Genomic DNA, 21,919 nt, shown 5'->3' with positions numbered 1-21,919 from the left:
AACAACCCTTCAGCTCCTGTCATGTGAAATTCATTGTTAAAATAACTGAAATAAAAAAATGCAATTTAAAATGGGCAACACTCTCACGAGCAAGGCAGGAGGTGCAGCATCTTTCTCACATATCTCATGGATAGCTAAGTGAAACTAGATAAAATTATAATGCTCTGTTGTTGTTGTTTTGCAACATTAATCTTTCTGACTATCTGGAACTAAAGTAAACTTTAAAAAAATTAAAAACTGTTCAGGAATCCTCCTAAAATACTTTGTATGCATCTAGCAAGACTGACATTTAGTCATTGTGTGTATTTGTGGGTTTAAGAGTTTAAGATCCCATAGGTAAAGGTATGTTAGTTGTCAGGGTGTGAAAACACTCAACTTTTTGTGAAAAGATATTATCAGGAAAAAATAACATTCAATGGGAGTGAAGAAATTTTTGAATATGATTTTACGTCTATCAGAACAATAGGGGAAAGGACTTGAGCAAACAATACTATTCAAGGATTAAGTAAGAAGTCAACTCAGAATCAGAGTAAGAAGACATGATGCAGCACGAAAGGAAAATAGATATTTTTCAAATTTGAATTTCCTCTTAACATATACTTCCATCAATTGATTAACTTGTTTGTTGTTGTTATTACTACAAGTAATATGACATTACAGATCCCATACACAAAAGTGTCATTTTAAATATTTTTAAAAAAGTTCTTCATTCTGTTACCTGTATCACCTGATATGCTACCTGATATTTTCCCCCCTTTTTACCTTTTCAGTTTAGTTTTATGAGTATAATTCATGTGTATTTATTATGCCACTTTAACATCCCTTGTAAATTATTCATACAAACTTTCCTCACCCATATTTGGTGTAAGAGTTCCTTTGGAACTTGAAGGTAAGAGTGCGATTATTAGTTAAGGTGGGATGAATTGACTTCAAGTATGTAACCAAAATTTCAAGATGCTTCAACAGTCACAAATTCTCAGCTAATTATTGGGCCAAAAGTGACTACACTGGGTGTATATGCCCTGGGAAAAATGAGATTTTTCATCTAGCGGCAATTTTTTAGAAGTCCAGGAATTTTTCATTTTTGTAGTTTTCAGTTTTGATTTTTGTAATTTTGGCTTGTAAGAACTGATAATCTAACAAAGATAGTATTATAGGCCCTTTGCTGTTCCTTATGTATATAAACGAATCTGGAGACAATCTGAGCAGCCATCTTAGGTTGTTTGCAGATGACGCTGTTGTTTATTGACGAATAGTCATTAGAAGATCAAAAGAAATTGCAAAACGATTTAGAAAAGATATCTGTATTGTGCAAAAATTGGCATTTGACTCTAAATAACGAAAAGTGTGAGGTCGTCCTCATAAGTGCTGAAAGGAGTCTGTTAAACTTCGGTTACACTGTAAATCATTCATATCTAAATGCCGTTAATTCAACTAAATACCTGTTGTCGTCTTCAGTCCTGAGACTGGTTTGATGCAGCTCTCCATGCTACTCTAACCTGTGCAGGCTTCATCATCTCCCAGTACCTATTGCAGCCTACATCCTTCTGAATCTGCTTAGTGTATTCATCTCTTGGTCTCCCTCTACGATTTTTACCCTCCACACTGCCCTCCAGTACTAAATACGTAGAAATTTCAAATATGAACGACTTAAATTGGAAGGAACACACAGAAAATGTTGTGGGGGAAGGCTAACCGAAGACTGCATTTTATTGACAGGACACTGTGGCGGAATCTTTATACGAATTCCAGTCAGCAACTTTATCTCCCGAATGCGAAATTATTTTGACACCGACCTGCATAGGGAGAAACAATCACTGAGATAAAATAAGGGAAATCGGAGCTCGTGCAGAAAGATATGGGTGTTAGTTCTTTCCGTGCACTGTAAGAGATAGCAATAATAGAGAACTGTGAAGGTGGTATGATGAACCCTCTGCCAGGCACTTAAATGTGATTTGCAGAGTATCCTTGTAGACGTAGATAGAATTTTACTTCAGCCCACTACTTCAGAATAACGCTGCTGCAATGAAACATAAAAAAGAGAAGTTACAAAGAAAATGTGCCATTTACAACACCAGAGCACAGTACACACACGAGCATCAGCCGGCAGCAAAAATTGTCATAGGCATTAGGACTAAAAGTATGCAGTATTTCATAATAACAAACTGCTTTTGATGAGTGTGACATCACAAATGTTTACATTTCTAGCAGGCCATGGGAAAATAGTGTGAATGGTGGTTTGAGAAGTGTTACTTTCTAAGTAAACTTCCTTTTATGCAAGATTACGTTACGTGTGAGAGTGTGCGATGAATTCCTTAAATCGCAGATCATTTGAATCTCATTCAAAACTTAAAATACTTTGAGGACCAATCACTTAGGATAATTTCAGACCCAGAATGCCAGCCATTTATGCCATTATTTACAATTTTACTGGCACATTTGTGTTTTATGTATCTTAAAGGATAACATCTGCTAAAAAAAATAGACCAGTTTTATTTGTGGAAACATAGCTTTTCTTGTAGATATGCTGTATGTATATTAATTTAAACAGTTAACTTCAGCTATTTGTTCATATCTCCAGTGATGTTGCTGTTGGCTGGCTACATAATGAGTCCTATGCACTGAATATCAGTTGTTATTGGCTAGTGAGATCGTGTGACATGAGTTACAATGTTATAGTGCCTGTGTTATTCTGATTTAATATGCAAAGTTCCTTTGGACATGAATGCATTTCTAAAGGAATAGACACTGTGGTGACTACAGCCATTATGAAATACATTAAATGTATTTGCAATTGGGAATGTGGACAACCATCAACTGCATAATGACGACATGAGGAAGTTTGGGCCCAGCCGTGAGTTGTGCATGGATAACCAAATGGTAAGGTGACCGCTCGTGATAAGTGACAAATCCTGCCCCTGCACAAATTTTCATTGTCATTCCATTCTACGACTGATGGTTGTCCATATTTGCAATTGTGAATACTTGTAATGAGCAATGATTGCCTGACAAAAGTGCACAATCTCAATTTCAGTGCTTCAGAAGCTGCCATGCTGTATTTGTTGAAATTTATTCCTTCACAATACGTAAAAAATAGTGTATATGTTGCTGCGCATCAAAGCTCTTTCCAAAAAGTTCTTTTTTGCTGAGTTTTGTTTTCTAAAGTGCAGGGAAGTTCTGCTCCGATGTATAAAATCTTTACTGTGCAAAAAGGTGGTAAGTTGTATAGCTCTAAAGGAAAGTATATTGTCACTTAACATGGAAAAAAAATGTATTTTATCTGGGGTGTAATGTATTTTTGTCTGGTACAAAGTGTGTTTTTAAGTGAGAAATCTGAGAACTTCCTTTTTCTTGTCAGTGTATGCACCCTGTTACACAGCCAGACTTCTGATGCCTATTTATAGGTTCAGTACAGTATGCCCAACCTCACAAAATTTCTGTGTTCTGAGCTACAAGATTTTATTATTAAAACAGAGGATGTACTTCATTCTCTTTATTTCATAAAAGATTCTCACATTTGCATGAATAGAGGGAGTGAAGAGAGTATATCTTACCTGAGAAAGATCTCAGCTTGAGTAAAATGGTTGGGAAGTTGCTCAGTGTAAAGAACATTATCAGATTTCATGGGAATAAAACTAGAGAAATTTCTCACAAGCAGAGAACATACTCCATATTTTTTTAAGTTAACTCTATAGCATACATCGAGCTATGTTAAGTTCTGTTGAAGTTAAGTTTCACAGAGTTTTTTAGTAAAAGTGGTAGAATTTATGCAGCTCAGAAGGCAAAAAAGACTTGGATAGCTCAAAGAAATACTGAAAAGAAAAACTGTAGATGCCTATACAGGGTTAACAATGAAGGCATTCTTTAGTTGATGAACTTACTTCTGGGAAATTGTGAAACACGAGGGGGTGGCATGTCAGACGAAGTGAAAATGAAAATACTTTTATGCTATTTAGCTGAACTAGGTTTTCAGACTGGTGTAGAAGTAGTATGCACCAGACAACTGTCACAGATATTTTCAGTTATTCATAATCATGGTTTCTCACAGCATAAATCAATTTTGTTATGTTAGAAATAAGCAAGCAGATCAGAAAAACTAATAAACAGTTTATTACAAACCTAGTGATCCGTTTCTTGTAATGAAACCTCATGGGTGACCAATTAAGTACTTGATGAATGGGTAACCATTGTGTGTCATATTAACCAAAATTCTCATGTTAGACAACTCAGAGTTCCTTTTTGGAGTAGATTAAAATGTGATGCATTCGTAAGTTTTCGCTCGCATAATGTGTTCACGTAAGTAAATGTAAAAAAAGTTCCCTTGCATGTTAAAAATTTAGTAACATCATCAGAAAATGCATTTTCGTAAACTCTGTAATCACCTTAACAATTTGTTTCTGCACATAAAAGTGAAATCAAAATGTAGTGGAACTCTTCCAGAAAACATTGTTACCAATTCTATATTTGTACATTAAACCATTTGTGGACCTTCTCAAGGTGTGAATTGAGGTAATAAGAACAAACTCCTCAGGGTATGAAATTCAGAATTTTCTCAGAAAATATTTTTTTGTTTTGAGGCTTCTGCTGAGAAGCTTATTCATATGATCCACTGGCTAACTTTCTCTGGGATTTGGTGAAGTGGGCAGCATCTCCCCTTATTGTGGATAATGGTGCCAATCTCAGTGTTTACTGGTATGAGACAGGAACTTCATTTGCAAACAGTAGTAATTTTCTAGGATCTAAGCATGTAATCATCTAACTGCTAAATTACTATAATTAAAGTTGCAATTTTGCATGGACTTGAGCATTAAAAGTCAATGCTTATTATTAGTTTTCAGGAACACATCTCGAGCAATCCTCCTCAAAAGGTGTTGTCCGTAGACGAATTTCTGACTCTACGACGTGAAGTTCTCCAAATGCTGAAGCAGTTTGATCAGCCTTTAGCCAGTGACGACACTGTTCCAGGTGAAGAGACTGAAGCACCACCGGGGGAAGAACCAGAAGAGCAACCAACCACGGTCAGTGTGTCTTGCATGTGTAATTGATTTCATTGTGATGTTACTATTGGTTGGCAAAGGAAGGCAATTGTGAGCTCTGTGATTTCACGTATGATATATAAATTACTATAGCTGACAGTTATTGAATTTTGCTGTTATGGTGGTGGTTCCAATCAGTCTTAAAACTTCAAAATCAATTTGCTATCAGTTTAAAATGTAAGCTCTATAGCTTAATAGTTAACTACTAGGGTTACAAAATTATTTGTTGGTCTGGATCTCATTACTGCACTTAATTTGTTAGAATTGTCTAAGAAAAAGGTGAAAATGAAGAGTCGGAAAGCTGAACACAGATTGGTAATGTTTGTGACTCTTTTCCCTCCCTTAGAAATCTGATGAAGAGACTACGGCATTGAGAGAGAGAATTGTTGCAATACGGAAGAAAATACACAAAAACACTGTCGCTGCTGTAGCAGATCGATGGAACTATGAAGAAGGAGTAAGTGTTCCTGGATTTTTCATTATGTTGAAAATACTTCATAAAAACATTGTTATTGAATTAAATCTGATCCTGCATAATATAATCCTACTTCCTTTTTGTAGATAAAACGTCCGTACTTTCATGTGAAACCATTGGAAAGATGCCAGCTGAAAAACTGGAAAGAGTACTTGGACTTTGAAATAGAGCAAGGAGACAAGACTCGCATCATTGTGCTGTTTGAAAGGTGTCTCATAGCGTGTGCATTGTATGAGGAATTTTGGATAAAAGTGAGTTTTATTTTTCATCAGTTAAAATTTCTAAATCAAACTGCATAAAACAAGATATGTTTAAAATTCATAGATTGGAGATTGTACTAGGTCTGGTATGTACAGTGTAAATTACAATCACTTATTTTTTCGCAGTGTTAAGAGAGAAACGGAATAGAGTATTGTGTAGGATTATGCTGCTGAGAGGAATAACTAATGACAGCTGGAATGTGTGTTGCAACAGTATATTGAGGTGTGCCGACACCTTGAACTACGTTCTTTCCACCCTTTGCATCTGTTTTCATGTAGCTTTATTCGCTTTCCCTTCACTAACCCTTTCTTGCCACCTTCGTGTAGCATAAGGAACCAGTCTTTGGCTTCTTTTAAAGGATATTTCCACAGTCCTGTGAAGTAGAACACTGGTAATTATGGGTATTGTATTGTTTATAAGCAAATCAGGTATGTCAGTCTTATTTGTCATGCGTATTTCCTTATTGTAGTTCCTTTGTAATGAGGTAACTGAACATTTAAAATTTACTTGTTCCATTGTTTTTTCTAGATTTTTACATATCGTGTACTCACTTAGTCTTCCGATTTTGGAGAAATATTGCCAAATTCTTATAGCTAAAAGATCTGCCCCATTTTTCATTTTTTAAATGTTTGCCTGTAACCATTAATATAGCTGTTTTGATCTTTGTGTAATCATAGTTTGAATTTGTTACTACAAATTTGATATACTTTCACAGTTCATCAGGTATCTTGAAAGCCTGAAGGAAGATATGACAGATAAAATAAGAAATGTGTATGAGAGGGCATGTACAATACACCACACAAAGAAACCAAATCTTCACCTTCACTGGGCTGTGTTTGAGGAGAGTCAAAGTGAGTTCCTGAATATTTATTACTATATCCTAAGACAAAATTTTGAAATATTTCACTAGAAATTTTAATCCTTCCCATGCTTCAATACATTGATAAAGTAGCAAAAAGAAATTTTCAGAAAAGCATACCATTTATATATATTATAATTGTTACTGATATGAATTGACTGCTTTTAAATTGCAGTTAGTGTCACCATTTTTTATTTTTTTGTAATTCCCCAGTAAGCTTGTGCATGCCATGACATAGAATTAGATACCTAATTATTGAAATGTTCGCTTACTTCAGTCCGTATTTGGAATGAATTGATATTACTGTGTGTAGAATATTGGTGCGCTATTGCTGAGATACTGTCTAAGGTACAGTTGAAAAGTTGAGATGATATGTTGTTGACAGACTGTAATCTTTGGAAGTACAATTCTTTCGATAGTACTGTGGAATTAATTGCTAATCTTCCTACACTTGTTGTCCGTTTAGATTGCACGCTGTGAAGTGTCAGAAACATACATTTATTTGTAATTTTTTATTCACTATATATGGTCTTTAGGTGCTGTATCATTATGTGAATTATTTTGTATTAATCTGTGTAACTTCAAAATATTAATAAATCTATCTGATAGTTGAGCAACAATATACTTGCAAAAGTTAACATTTAGGAAGAGGAACTTGAAACATTTGTGGGCAATTGTGGATCAGTAAATAAGTTGGGTGTTGCATCGTGAAATGATTGATGAAATATGCCCATTTTAGTAGTTGCATAGCTGGAACCAAAATACTTTACAGTTTCCATACAGAATAAAATTGATTACTTAAACAAGCGAGTAATCAGATTTCATTAAAAAAAATGAATACAGTAGAAAATATATATTCGAGAAAATTTAAAAAATTAAGGTTAGTGACTATACAGAACTGATAGAAAAATGAAAGAACTGATAAAAATGGGACGATGACTGAGAAAAAAGACACAAGTGTGGTGGAACTAGACATGCAACAGAGCCATAGAAGACAGGATACAAGTTCGGAATAAAATTTAACAGCTGAGAAACATACAGAAAATGGAAATAAAGATACAGAAGACCTTTTAAGGAAATAATTTGTAGAAGAGAGATTATGGTGATAGGACTTTGACAAAACCACACACACACACACACACACACACACACACACACACACACAAAACCATTTTTACAGAACCTTAGAGAAAATGAGATATCAACCACAGAGCTTATACTTCAAAAGACAAGATGGAACACTGGAGGCAAACCCAAAAAAGAACTGCAATACTGCAACAATACATTGACACACTATTAAACTGTAATAAACCAATTTGGAGACTGCAGTTTGAAAAGCTAGAATCTAACCTTTATTCGAAACCTCCAATACACATTAATAAAATCATTGAAAAATAACACAGCACCTGGAAAAGATTTAGTAATTAGACAGCAAAAATGTGGTTACCAAAATACACAGAATGATAGAAAACATATAAGAAACATTAAAGGTACTAAAAGAATGGATGTCAACCCTAATACATCCCATCCACAAGAAAGGAGACAAAAACAGACCCTGATAAGTAGAGAAACTTCACTACTGTCCATCACATATACTGTATTCACCTGATCATAATGTCGTGTAGAAGAAAGTGTAATCAGATGAATGACTAACACTAACTTCACGTAATGAAGATTTATTCAGCACTTGCACATTCAAGGGTGCGGAGCGAATTGCCTCCAGCCAGAACACATACAGTATATATACAGCTACAGAACATTCCAGTACAATGTTATTTGTGGATACTTCTAGAATATACTCGAACCGAATATAGAAATTAAAATTGTACAGTCCTGGTGAGTTTTGAACTTGTGACCCTCCATGCATTTAGTATCATAACGACTACACCATGGTGCTACTCAGCTTCTTCTGCGACAGTAAGATGTGGTTTTTTTCCCAAATTCGTCATTTGAAAAATATGGCGATATCTTATATTCACGTATTAACTATTTCTGCTGATATCAACATTTTTACATACCTAATGGATGATTATAGGGGTCGTCTTACATTTGCAGATGAGGCTTTGGCCATTGAGGTTTTCTACAAATGTATTTTGAAGACTTATGAAGAGTAGGGCTTAGCATTCAAGTAGACTTGAGATTTCGCTGTTCGCCAAAACTTTCAATACAGTGTGTCTCTTGCTTCAACAATCATGTGACATTTGACTGGTGGCAGTAGTGCAAGAGATAATCGAGAAACTTTGTGCACATTGCACTCAACGTTTGATGGTCTGCCATTGCTCTTAAAAAAAAAAGGTCACGTTCTCTATTGTATTTACCATTGGAGTTGCCGGCAGTTTAAGTGAACGACACATGGGCGGTCAACCGCATTTTACTTTTTATTCATCGTAGTAATATAGTGAAGGCCATTTAATTTTTATTTCTGGAACTCTGTTACTCTGTGATGTATTTTATAGACCCTTCTCCACGTCCCTGGATTTAGCTATCTTCTCTTCCATCAGTTGGGATTGACATGTAGTGGATTATAACTCCTGTCTGTGTCTTCTTGTTCTACAGTTTAGACATGGGCACCGAATGTTATTGTGCCCGAAAGCAAAGCAACGGGACGGCAAGTCATATTATACTCGACGTCATCTTATACTCAAGTAAATATGGTAATACTCTATCTAAAGCTCTATTAAATTGGCTAGAGCCTCGAGTAGATGCACAGAATAATATTGAGCGGGGTTCAGGAAGGAAAGATTGTACAGTGAATGGATCTGGTGCCTGAAAAAAACAATAATTTGAGTGTCCAGGAACACCACACTAACATTCATCTTATGATTCCATAGGTGTAAAGATACTTGTAACCATTTGAAATAAAGACAGGAGTGAGTCAGAGATGGAATGTCTCTGTCTTGGTTTTAGAGAACAAAACTGGTGGTACATGGTACAAAGGAGTCAGTGGGGTAAAGATGGGGAAGTGCAAGGAAAAGTCTGTCAATGTAAAAAAAATCTGGCCTTCACTGATGATAACAACAAATAACGGCAAAGAATCTTAAGATACTACATATAATCTCAGCCAAAACAGGACTACAAATATGTGAAAAAGTACAGTACATGGACATGCAATCCAGAGATGCACTAGAGACTTGTATATGGGTGGATGACAAAAGTAAAAAGTTTGATGCCTCGGAAATATTGTACAGAAAACAAGGTTGTACTTGATATCCAATGCAGAAAGGATCAAAAAACTGCAGAAAGCGTGGAGACTTACATGGAAGCTCTACAACAAAAGAAATATCTCCATCAATGCCAGATTAAGACACTATAATATGGTAGTCTTAACAGAGACCTGTACACCTCAGAGGCAGCAATCAAGGGAAAAATAAAAATCAGTGAAATTCGGAAATATTAGAAAATAACTGAGAAAAATCTACATTCTGGTTCAGAAAGAGATCTGTGTGAGAGACTGACAAAAGAACTGTGCAGACAGGTGGACAATTGAAGACATTATAAGGAAAAGAATGAAGTTATATGGACATATACTGATAGTGATGGTAAGTGACAAGATCTGCACACGCAAGCGACACACGCATATGGGTGCACGCGCTTTTTTCAAGTGCAGAGCACATGAGTGAGCTTATTGCAACTGTCGCATGGAGCTGGCAACAATGCAATCCTTGTCCATGTCTCGAGCTGCACGAATTGCCATTGTTTGTGGATTGGACTATAGTACACTGAAAACCAACAGGGTTAAGGAATTGTGGAATACATCAAGAAACCGCTTTAGACATGACAAACAGTAAAAATACAGAGAAAATCAAAGAAAACATAAACTTGAGCAAACACCCAAAGATAAAAAAGAGAGAAAATTGTGCAGAAGACAAGAAGGGAGAGAGAGAGAGAGAGAGAGAGAGAGAGAGAGAGAGAGAGAGAGAGAGAGAGAGAGAGAGAGAGGGGCCATGAATATTGCTCTCCTTAAAGGGATTTATTGACACTATAAACATGATTATATTCTTCCTGATCATTTTTAATGCTAAATAGTGAGCTGTGGAATTGAACTATAATTGTACTTCCATTGAAGGTAAAGTGCCCAGCAGTGCTGTAAAATTGTAGTAAAACTGAATAATGTTGCACAAGGAGATGGTTAACGGAGAAGGTGTCTTTGCAAAGAAGTCAGTAGGTCCTATCGAGCAAATTTTAGACAGCTTTGGGAATCTAGACTTTCCAGCAACCAGAATTGAATTGACATAGCTGTTTCCAGGGATTATCATGATATATTGCTTAAACTATCCAGGGGTTGTTGTTGTTGTTGTTGTTGTTGTTGTTGTTGTTGTCTTCAGTCCTGAGACTGGTTTGATGTGGCTCTCCATGCTACTCTATCCTGTGCAAGTTTCTTCATCTCCCAGTACCTACTGCAACCTACATCCTACTGAATCTGCTTAGTGTAGTCATCTCTTGGTCTCCCTCTACGATTTTTACCCTCCATGCTGCCCTCCAATAATAAATTGGTGATCCCTTGATGCCTCAGAACATGTCCTACCGAACGATCCCTTCTTCTGGTCAAGTTGCGCCACAAATTTCTCTTCTCTCCATATCTATTCAATACCTCCTCATTAGTTATGTGATCTACCCATTTAATCTTCAGCATTCTTCTGTAGCACCACATTTCGAAAGCTTCTATTCTCTTCTTGTCCAAACTATTTATCGTCCATGTTTCTCTTCCATACATGGCTACACTCCATACAAATACTTTCAGAAATGACTTCCTGACACTTAAATCTATACTCGATGTTAACAAATTTCTCTTCTTCAGAAACGCTTTCCTTGCCATTGCCAGTCTACATTTTATATCCTCTCTACTTCGACCATCATCAGTTATTTTGCTCCCCAAATAGCAAAACTCCTTTACTACTTTAAGTGTCTCATTTCCTAATCTAATTCCCTCGGCAGCACCCGACTTAATTCGACTACATTCCATTATCCTCGATTTGCTTTTGTTGATGTTCATCTTATATCCTCCTTTCAAGACACTGTCCATTGCATTCAACTGCTCTTCCAAGACCTTTGCTGTCTCTGACAAAATTACGATGTCGTCGGCGAACCTCAACATTTTGATTTCTTCTCCATGGATTTTAATACCTACTCCGAATTTTTCTATTGTTTCCTTCACTGCTTGCTCAATATACAGATTGAATAACATCGGGGAGAGACTACAACCCTGTCTCACTCCCTTCCCAACCACTGGTTCCCTTTCATGCCCCTCGACTCTTATGACTGCCATCTGGTTTCTGTACAAATTGTAAATAGCCTTTCGCTCCCTGTAGCTTACCCCTGCCACCTTTAGAATTTGAAAGAGAGTATTCCAGTCAACATTGTCAAAAGCTTTCTCTAAGTCTACAAATGCTAGAAACGTAGGTTTGCCCTTCCTTAATCTAGCTTCTAAGATAAGTCGTAGGGTCAGTATTGCCTCATGTGTTCCAACATTTCTACGGAATCCAAACTGATCTTCCCCGAGGTCGGCTTCTACTAGTTTTTCCATTCGTCTGTAAAGAATACGCGTTAGTATTTTGCAGCTGTGACTTATTAAACTGATAGTTCGGTAATTTTCACATCTGTCAACACTTGCTTTCTTTGGGATTGGAATTATTAAGTTTTGTCAGGACTGGCTCTCCCAAGGCCGTCAGTAGTTCTAATGGAATGTTGTCTACTCCGGGGGCCTTGTTTCGACTCAGGTCTTTCAGTGCTCTGTCAAACTCTTCATGCAGTATCGCATCTCCCATCTCATCTTCATCCACATCCTCTTCCATTTCCATAATATTGTTCTCAAGTACATCGCCCTTGTATAGACCCTCTATATACTCATTCCACCTTTCTGCTTTCCCTTCTTTGCTTAGAACTGGGTTTCCATCTGAGCTGTTAATATTCATACAAGTGGTCCTCTTTTCTCCAAAGGTCTCTTTAATTTTCCTGTAGGCAGTATCTATCTTACCCCTAGTGAGATAAGCCTCTACAGCCTTACACTTGTCCTCTAGCCATCCTTGCTTAGCCATTTTGCACGTCCTGTCGATCTCATTTTTGAGACGTTTGTATTCCTTTTTGCCTGCTTGATTTACTTCATTTTTATATTTTCTCCTTTCATCAATTAAATTCTGTATTTCTTCTGTTACCCAAGGATTTCTACTAGCCCTTGTCGTTTTACCTACTTGATTATCTGCTGCCTTCACTACTTCATCCCTCAAAGCTACCCATTCTTCTTCTACTGTATTTGTTTCCCCCATCCCTGTCAATTGTTCCCTTACGCTCTCCCTGAAACTCTGTACAGCCTCTGGTTCTTCCAGTATATCCAGGTCATATCTCCTTAAATTCCCACCTTTTTGCAGTTTCTTCAGTTATAATCTACAGGTCATACCCAATAGATTGTGGTCGGAGTCCACATCTGCCCCTGGAAATGTCTTACAATTTAAAACGTGTTTCCTAAATCTGTCTTACCATTATATAATCTATCTGATACCTTTTAGTATCTCCAGGGTTCTTCCATGTACACAACCTCCTTTCATGATTCTTAAACCAAGTGTTAGCTATGATTAAGTTATGCTCTGTGCAAAATTCTACCAGGTGGGTTCCTCTTTAATTTCTTAGCCCCAATACATATTCACCTCCTACGTTTCCTTCTCTCCCTTTTCCTACAACCGAATTCCGGTCACCCATGACTATTAAATTTTCATCATCCTTCACTATCTGAAGAATTTCTTTTATTTCATCATACATTTCTTCAATTTCTTCGTCATCTGCAGAGCTAGTTGGCATATAAACTTGTACTACTGTAGTAGGTGTGGGCTTCGTATCTATCTTGGCCACAATAATGCGTTCACTATGCTGTTTGTAGTAGCTTACCCGCATTCCTATTTTCCTATTCATTATTAAACCTACTCCTGCATTACCCTTATTTGATTTTGTGTTTATAACCCTGTAGTCACCTGACCAGAAGTCTTGTTCCTCCTGCCACCGAACTTCACTAATTCCCACTATATCTAGCTTTAACCTGTCTCTTTCCCTTTTTAAATTTTCTAACCTACCTGCCCGATTAAGGGATCTGACATTCCACGCTCCGATCCGTAGAACGCCAGTTTTCTTTCTGCAGATAACGACTTCCTCTTGAGTAGTCCCCGCCCGGAGATCTTAATGGGGGACTATTTTACCTCCGGAATATTTTACCCAAGAGGACGCCATCATCATTTAATCATACAGTAAAGCTGCATGCCCTCGGGAAAAATTACGGCCATAGTTTCGCCTTGCTTTCAGGCGTTCACAGTACCAGCACAGCAAGGCCGTTTTGGTTATTGTTACAAAACCAGATCAGTCAATCATCCAGACTGTTGCCCTTGCAACTACTGAAAAGGCTGCAGCACCTCTTCAGGAACCACACGTTTGTCTGGCCTCTCAACAGATACCCCTCCGTTGTGTTTGTACCTACGGTACGGCTATCTGTATCGCTGAGGCAAGTGAGCCTCCCCACCAACGGCAAGGTCCATGGTTCATGGGGGGAGGATCCAGGGGTTATCATGATATATTGCTTAAACTATCCCCAATGAAGAATGTTAGAGTTTAATACAGTTTGGATTCCATTTAGAATTGATATCTTACTTCGAAGTTCTCTTCCATCACAATAATTTGCTGTCACTTGTGTGTCCACATCCATACTCTACAAACCACTGTGGAGTGCACAGCAGATGGAACTTCACATTGTACGATTTATTTGCATTTTTACGATTCCTTCAGTGTATTTAATGTGGAAATAATGACTGCTTAAATGTCTCTGTGTGTGGTGTAATTAGACTTATCTTGTGTTTGCTGTTTTCACAGGAGTGAATGTGTTGGGGTGTGGTGTTACTATATTGTCAGATTCCTCATTTAAAACTGGTTTTTGAAACTTTGGAAGTTGGCTTTTGTATGGTAGTTAACATCAGTATTAAAGAATCAGCCAATTCAGGCTTTCACCATCTTTGTTATGCTCTGCTGTAACTCGAACATTTTAACTTTTTGTGCTATCCTTGTTTGTTTTTGATCAGTGTCCCATTAGGTCTCTCTCTCTCTCTCTCTCTCTCTCTCTCTCTCTCTCTCTCTCTCTCTCTCTCTCTAGGCAAGACTTTTCTTTGAAATCTTCTCACATCCACTAGCCTTGTGTCTGTATCTCTGTATCATATATATGTAGTTGTTGACAACATCCATACAATCTATATTGTCTATGGATGGATAGAAAAAATAAATAAAGATTTGGGAAGGTGCACACAAGATGGCAAAGTTTTTGGGAAACAAAGTTGTTTTTCTTTATTCAAGAACAGCTACTGTATTTGTGAACAAGATATAAGTTTTTCTGCTATTTGCTTGACTTTTTATAAACGTAACTGCAGTAACTTGCAATAGTATTTCTTTCAACCCCCAAGATATATGTACATATCATTCTGAAACTGATGATTTATGATCTGAGGGGGAAATCAAACTACAAAAGACTAATAGCTGACCATTGTCTCCCTATGTAACTGAAAACCATTGTCCACAACTGGTGTGTGTATTATAAATAGCCATGCCAAGGCCATTAACTATCAGAGCTCTTCTTTCACTGGATGAAGTAATAGTATCTGATAGGTTTCTTTTCTCCATGCCAGTTAGGACATCATCAATAATTGAAGCTGAATGCTTGATTACCCTTGTGGCAGTGTTAACTAAAATTGCTTCCCATCATCTCATTCTTCACCCTCACTAGATTATTCAAAATGCTGCTAAGTCACTATCGCAAAGAATATAATCTTAAATTCCATAAAGATTATTGGAAATTCTAGGTACTACCAAGCAACCAAGAGCCAACAGCACACTGCTGACAAAGACAAGTGTTGCAAACAGCCTCATGGTGTCAAAGCTGCTTTGTTCCTGATGTAATTTCTATAGAATTGTTTTACACTAGCTTTGAATTGATTATTCACACACACACACACACACACACACACACACACACACACACACACACATTCCTAAATAATTCACATCACTTATCATGCCACCAGGAATAATCATGTATCACAGTTACCTTTTTTCAGTTTTTGTTTCACTTGATTGCCAGTGTTTGTGCGAAAACTACCCAACAGAAGCATTGATTCTGAGTGAAGAAGAGCTCTTGACCACTTACTCTACACTGCTGAAATCCAGTCTAGAACCAGTTCCTCTATCATTCACCCACCACCATCAGCTCTTACAGTAATACCAGCTGGGAAGCTTCCTCTCAGAAAGAGTGTTTTCTGATTAAAAACCACATACAATGGCAGTTTTCATCAGTCATCCATAATGCTTCACATCACTGTGTACTACTGCATTTCCACACCACAGGTACACCTTTGCGAACTATGTTACACTACTTTATTTACTGTAGTGTTGTTTGGCACATCAGAATAGACTGACGTTTGGTCTGCATCCCCCCATTTGGGGATGTAGATAAATTTTGTGATATAGGTGGCTAATGTAAAATTTTGTTGGTGAAATGTTTCTTTTACGTGCTATTTGTAGCCTTCAATTTGGATCCTTTTCTGTTTTGAACTACAGTTTTTTTTCCACATCTGCACCTGTGCAGTTTCACCCTCGAAATGTACACCAATTTTTTGAACTGTTTTGAGTTTCTCATCACTTGCACACCACCAATGAATGGTTTCTTTCTTTAAAAAAAAAAAATCTGTGTGAAATCTGCATCCAGCTTCCTGCTTTCCTGTGTTCCTTTGCATAGCTGATAACTCTAATTTAAATTTCATTCTGTAACTAGTGCACTGCTTTCCCACTTTCATGCACAAACCAGATCAACTTTTCTCTCATCCTTAATTTCGAACATTGTTTCTCAACCTTACACATACACAATCTTTTTTTTTAGGTCTATAATCAGTTTATTTTTCATGAGCCATTGAGCGGTACCATTCATCCAGTATGAAGGTCCTCATTCTTTACTGAGAAGTGTGGTTAATGACAGTAGAGTAGTGGCCAAGATTGTAAAAAAGCTATCATCACCCTAACAGACTTTATTTATCTTTTTGAGTGCTTGTCTCATAGGTAGCTATCATTATCTGTGGACTGGCTAAAGTCTGCGATATTTAAAAAAAAAACTTTGTTTGCTTAAAGTAAAAACACACTAATTTGGGTATAGTTGGTGAAACTTATACAGTAAAATTTTTTACAGAGCAAAATTGCAGAATAATTGTAGTATTAAAATATGTTAGCAAACATGCGATCTTTCTATTGAAATTTTTTACGTACAAATTAGACCTCTCACACAAATTCAAAGTTAAATTTAGTATTCATATTGGAGTACAGTGTGATAAAACTTGAAGCAAGAACAGATGGTTTGATGATGTTACATTGCTGTGCTCATGAGAATGTACCTACTGCCCATGTGAGATGTACTTTCTTCTCTGTCTTCCCTTTTTTTAAAAAACAAAAGCCTGTGGGTGAATCATTCAGATTACGTGTAATCTGAATTATCGTCAAATACTTTATCAACATTTCTCCTATTCACTGCACATGTCGAACATCAAACCAAACCAAATGCATGAATCAGAGAGAAGTCTAATGTCGACTATTGCCTACAAAGCAAGTTACAATAACAAAGGTCTCAGTAATGAAGAATTGTTCCAGTGATGCAACTGCTGCCGCCAAGTGGGCACAGTAGAAAAAAGTAAAAAATCTCTAGACAGCACATATGTTTCTGAGAGTCATATATATCTGATAAACACTATAGAAAATCGTAGTAACTAGTGCAATGTAATATTACATCTTCGGTATATTTTGTACAATCACTGTAATATTACGTCAGTCACACGCCTAGTAATCTTCAGTAATTATTTGAAAATAGACTTCCGAACACTTGATGCTGTTAAAAGGATAAAACATTGTCATTACATTTCATTTTCACTACGTTTTTGTAGATAGTGCAGTTCAACAAATCCCATTTCTGTGCAGGCATTTTTTTGTACCACTTTGTCACATCTGAGTGACAACTTTATAATTTTGAAATCTGCTTTATGAAGGTCAGTTATTTGTTAAGGTCTAAAGGTGCTAACATAAAAGCCTTTTGTGCTGAGTAGCCATGGCAAGTGGTTGTTGTTACGGGTAATGAATTGCTTGCCTGGCTCTCACTAGATCATTGTTTTATGGAGTGCTTTGCTATGCATTTGTTGTGAGTTTTATATTCTTCTAATGGTCCAGTGTTACTTTCACAAACTTGTTGGAAACATTAAAATAGATGCAAAATTTTCTTTCCAGTTACAACCCTTGAATTCTTAAATTTGAAGACACTGTCACTTAACGAGTAACATCAGTACAGTATCTGTGTGTCTGCTTATTGTATATTTTCTGAGCAGTGTGTAACAAATGTAAGAGTACATAAAATTCCTTTTTGTGTTTATTACTTTTTTAATTCGCTGAAAACAATTTTTATCTGAAAGATTTCATATCATCTTGATGTGGATGCAGCAGTGTTTTCTTTTGTACATCGTTAAAAGGTTAAATTTCAAGGTAAACATTAGGTAATGTTGCTGCCTCTGTTAACTGTTAACCTCTCTCACCCAGTTGCAGATTCTGTGTAGTTTCCCTGAATTATAAAATTGAAAGAATGTCAGTTCAAAGGTTAGTTTCAACACTGTAGTACTGTACTAGGCATTAATCTGTTAACCCATTGGTGTACGATGACTTGTATATAGTCATCCCACTGGAATGCTTCTATGTACAATCACTAGAGCTGTCACCATGCAATTGCCTTGTGTGGTACTCAGGCGTGTACTGCATTACCAATTGTTCTGTTTTTAGTTCAGGCAGCATGGTAATAGATAGGGAGAGATTGTAGTGATAATAACACAGGAAAGGATAATTCATCATTTTTCTGCAGATTAATGATAACTTTTTAGCATCAACAGGATCAAAACTAGATGATTTGTAATAATGAATTGTAGCTTAAATCTGGTTATTATCCTTTGTCTCTGTCTTTCCCCTAAGTAATTAAACATTGTTGTACTTGTTCTCACTAGGGAATGGTCAGACTTTTTGTTTTGAAACTTTGCATGATTCTATATCACTCATAGGTATCGCCACTTCAAATACACAACCCACATTTGTGCTGCCACTTCACACTATAGATATACCGAAAAACATGAAAACTGATGTTTCCTCTCTTGTCACCTGCTACTAAGTCATGACTACCTCTGGATATTGCTAGCTGTTTGTACAGTGTGCATGGTGGCAGTATTGAGCTTATCTGCAAATTCCCTTCTTTTGGACTTTCACTTTGAGCCATGTTGTAGATGTCTGAAACGTATGAGCTAGTTTCAATTTCTGTTTTGTGACTTACACTATCAAGCAATTTAGGATAGTGATTCGTAATAATTGGGTTACAAGCTATGACATTAATTGTAGCATCACGTGAAACAACTAGGCATCTACTATATTCATACACCATAGGTGTTTAAAGAAACATTAAGCAGGCAAAATACACTGCTGCATTTCTGTGTGTGCAGTGAGAAATAAACACAATTAATAAATATGGCGCTGCCTGTATTGAAAGGCAAAAAGTCACAAAATTTCAAAGTTCAACAGGAAAACTATTGCCTTTTACAGTTATGCAAACTTCCAAAACAGCCAATTGGAATGTCGTTGCATTTTTAGTGTTAACATACAGATAAGCTTATTTCATGTAGTCCTACAGTTGGAATAGAAATGTAACAAATTTGTTAATTGTTAAATTAGATGTATTATGCATTAGTAAAGGATAGATTGCTATTTACCGTATAGTGGAGATGTTGAGTTGCAGATAGGAACAACAAAAGAATATTGAACATGTAAGCTTTTGGTCAGAAGTTGTTCTTCTGAAATATATACCCACCACACACACACACACACACACACACACACACACACACACACACACACACACACACACACACACACACACACGTGTGTGTGTGTGTGTGTGTGTGTGTTTCAGGTGGTGGTCTTCTGGCTGAAAGCTTATGTGTTTAGTAGTCATTTTCTTATGCGTGCCTGCAACTCAATATCTCCACTGTATCATGAGTTGCAATCATCCTTTTTATAATTTGTCACTATCCAATCCTGGATTTTCTATTGTTCGATTATGCATTAGTAATTTAGGTTTCTTAACATCTTTGTTGTTGTTTTAAGTGTCCTGAATAGGAGTAATAAATTGCTAATAATTCTGGCATAATTTTCAGAAAATTATGACCAGGCAGCAGAAATATTGACAAATCTGGAGAAACTTGTGCCAAACATGCTGCAAGTGGCTTACCGTCGCATAAACTTGGAAAGGAGACGGAATGACTTAAATAAAGTTGCTGAACTGTACGAGCACTACATAAACACATCAAAAAGCAAAGTCATTGCAAACAATATGGCAATAAAGTATGCAAGGTTTTCGTGGAAGGTAAGATATACATATTGCTTTATCCACCGTACTGTACACAGCTTCTTTGCAGAATGTAGTTAAATATGAAACCATAAAGTGGATGCAGGTGGATATTGAGTCCAGAACATCTTGACACTCCTAAGGTACACTGTTAAATCTGCATTCCTATTTCAGCAATTTGACGAGTGCGCAAAGGCATTCCCTCATCTTCACTTTGATTCGCTTTACCATCGAGGTAAGATGCCCCCTTTGGGAAACAGACTGCCACTGTTTCATCATTTGTAACACACACACACATTGGTTACATCCAAAGAATTGTTGAAATGTTTTGAGTTTTGTTTGATGTAACTGTTTTCATTTTTCAGATATTAGGGGACACAGACAGAGCCATTTCGATCCTGAATAAGGCGGTTGAGAAAGATAAGGTAACAATATCATGTATTATAATGTTTAAATTCTTACTACCGTATTTTTTGACTGGTACATAATTTTAGATAGGTTATTGAGAAAATTCTGAAATATCGTAAATCTGCTATGGAGCACAGTGTTAAAATATCATAGCATGACTCTTGAATGCTCCGACTGTCTCAAAAATTGTATCCTCTCACTCACTGATGGCTTGGTATCAACATAGTACCAGAAACTGATAAATGTGCAACCAGTTTTCATCAGTTTAACATGTCAAAAATTTATTCTAACAAACTGCCATTCATAAGTCTTAAATTGAACAAATCAAACTTAATGTATTAATATTTATCAATAATGACAATTCAGGAACATTGTGGTAATTGTTGCAGAACATCTTTCACTCATGTATTTGTGGTAATACATGCCAGTGTGGTGAGGTCTTGATTACACTGTTGGACTGAAGATGGAAATGAAAAAGGGAAAATTTGTGAAAAGTGAAGTTCTGTAATCTCTTCCCTTGGTGATTCTATATTCAATTTTGTTGGGAAACCACTCACTGCAAAGCAAAAGCCTTGAGTCATCAATGTGCACACTCAAAAAGAAAGAATGAACGTGTCGGTGCTGCTAGATGGACTATGTTTTGGTGGGGGTTGTCTGGTGGGGGTGGGGCAGCACGGGTTCACGTCCATGCACATGCACACAAAACAGGGGTGTAGGAAGAGCGGCTGGCAGTAGGCGGCTTGTGGCTCAGAGGGAGGCAGCCTGCTTGCTTGCAAGGATGTGTGAGGGAGAGGTGGCAGGTGAACAGACTAGGCATGTGATGCACTGGTATTGGAGCCGTTAGGGAGCTGTCCAAGTGAGGGTGGCATGGGGATGCGAATTGGAAGAGGGTGAAAGGATAGGGGAAGGGGAAACTGTGAAGCAGAGGGTGTGGGGACAGTGATTTACTAGAGACTGAGGTCAGGGCAGTTACAGGAGTGAAGGATATCTTGCAAGGATAACTCCCATTTGCATAGTTCAGAGAAGCTGGTGGAAGAGTTAAGGAACCCAGTGGCCCGGGTTGCGATGCAGCCATTGAAATTGGGCCTTTTGTCCTGAGCTGTATTTTTTGTCACCAGGTAGACTTCATTCGTGGCAACAGTTTGGTGACGGCCATTTGTCCTGGGTAACAGCTGGTTGGTAGTTGTATTGACACAAAATGCTATTTAGTGTTGGTGGCAGAGTTGGTATACTACATGGCCCTGCCTGTGAAGAGTGTGGAGTAAGAAGTGTTGGGTGGGTGGATTGGTTAAGTCCTGCACAGGGATACAAGCCCTAGGTGAGGGTTTGGAAATGCTGCAAGGGATTATATCCCTGTGGAAGACCCAGGTGTAAGACTTGCCCAATCTACTCACCCAGCTTGTTCTACCCTGTCAGAGGCCAGGCTACATGTGAAAGCAGCCATGTCA

General features: G+C 37.2%; 1 protein-coding gene across 1 annotated transcript in view; it reads left to right on the top strand.

The window, feature by feature from the left end:
• LOC126335414 (pre-mRNA-processing factor 39) overlaps nucleotides 1-21,919 on the top strand; it is a 79,295-nt gene that overhangs the window by 49,043 nt on the left and 8,333 nt on the right. Inside the window, exons 10-15 of the mRNA XM_049998690.1 lie at nucleotides 4,832-5,018; nucleotides 5,383-5,493; nucleotides 5,598-5,762; nucleotides 6,488-6,623; nucleotides 19,873-20,081; nucleotides 20,429-20,488. Coding sequence (XP_049854647.1) covers nucleotides 4,832-5,018; nucleotides 5,383-5,493; nucleotides 5,598-5,762; nucleotides 6,488-6,623; nucleotides 19,873-20,081; nucleotides 20,429-20,488 — 868 coding nt within the window. The remainder of the gene's footprint in view (nucleotides 1-4,831; nucleotides 5,019-5,382; nucleotides 5,494-5,597; nucleotides 5,763-6,487; nucleotides 6,624-19,872; nucleotides 20,082-20,428; nucleotides 20,489-21,919) is intronic.

Source organism: Schistocerca gregaria, chromosome 1, assembly GCF_023897955.1.
Source record: "Schistocerca gregaria isolate iqSchGreg1 chromosome 1, iqSchGreg1.2, whole genome shotgun sequence".
NCBI classification, from domain to species: Eukaryota; Metazoa; Arthropoda; class Insecta; order Orthoptera; family Acrididae; genus Schistocerca; species Schistocerca gregaria.
Note: the sequence above shows the minus strand (reverse complement) of the source record. Positions and strands in the feature narration are given on the sequence as shown.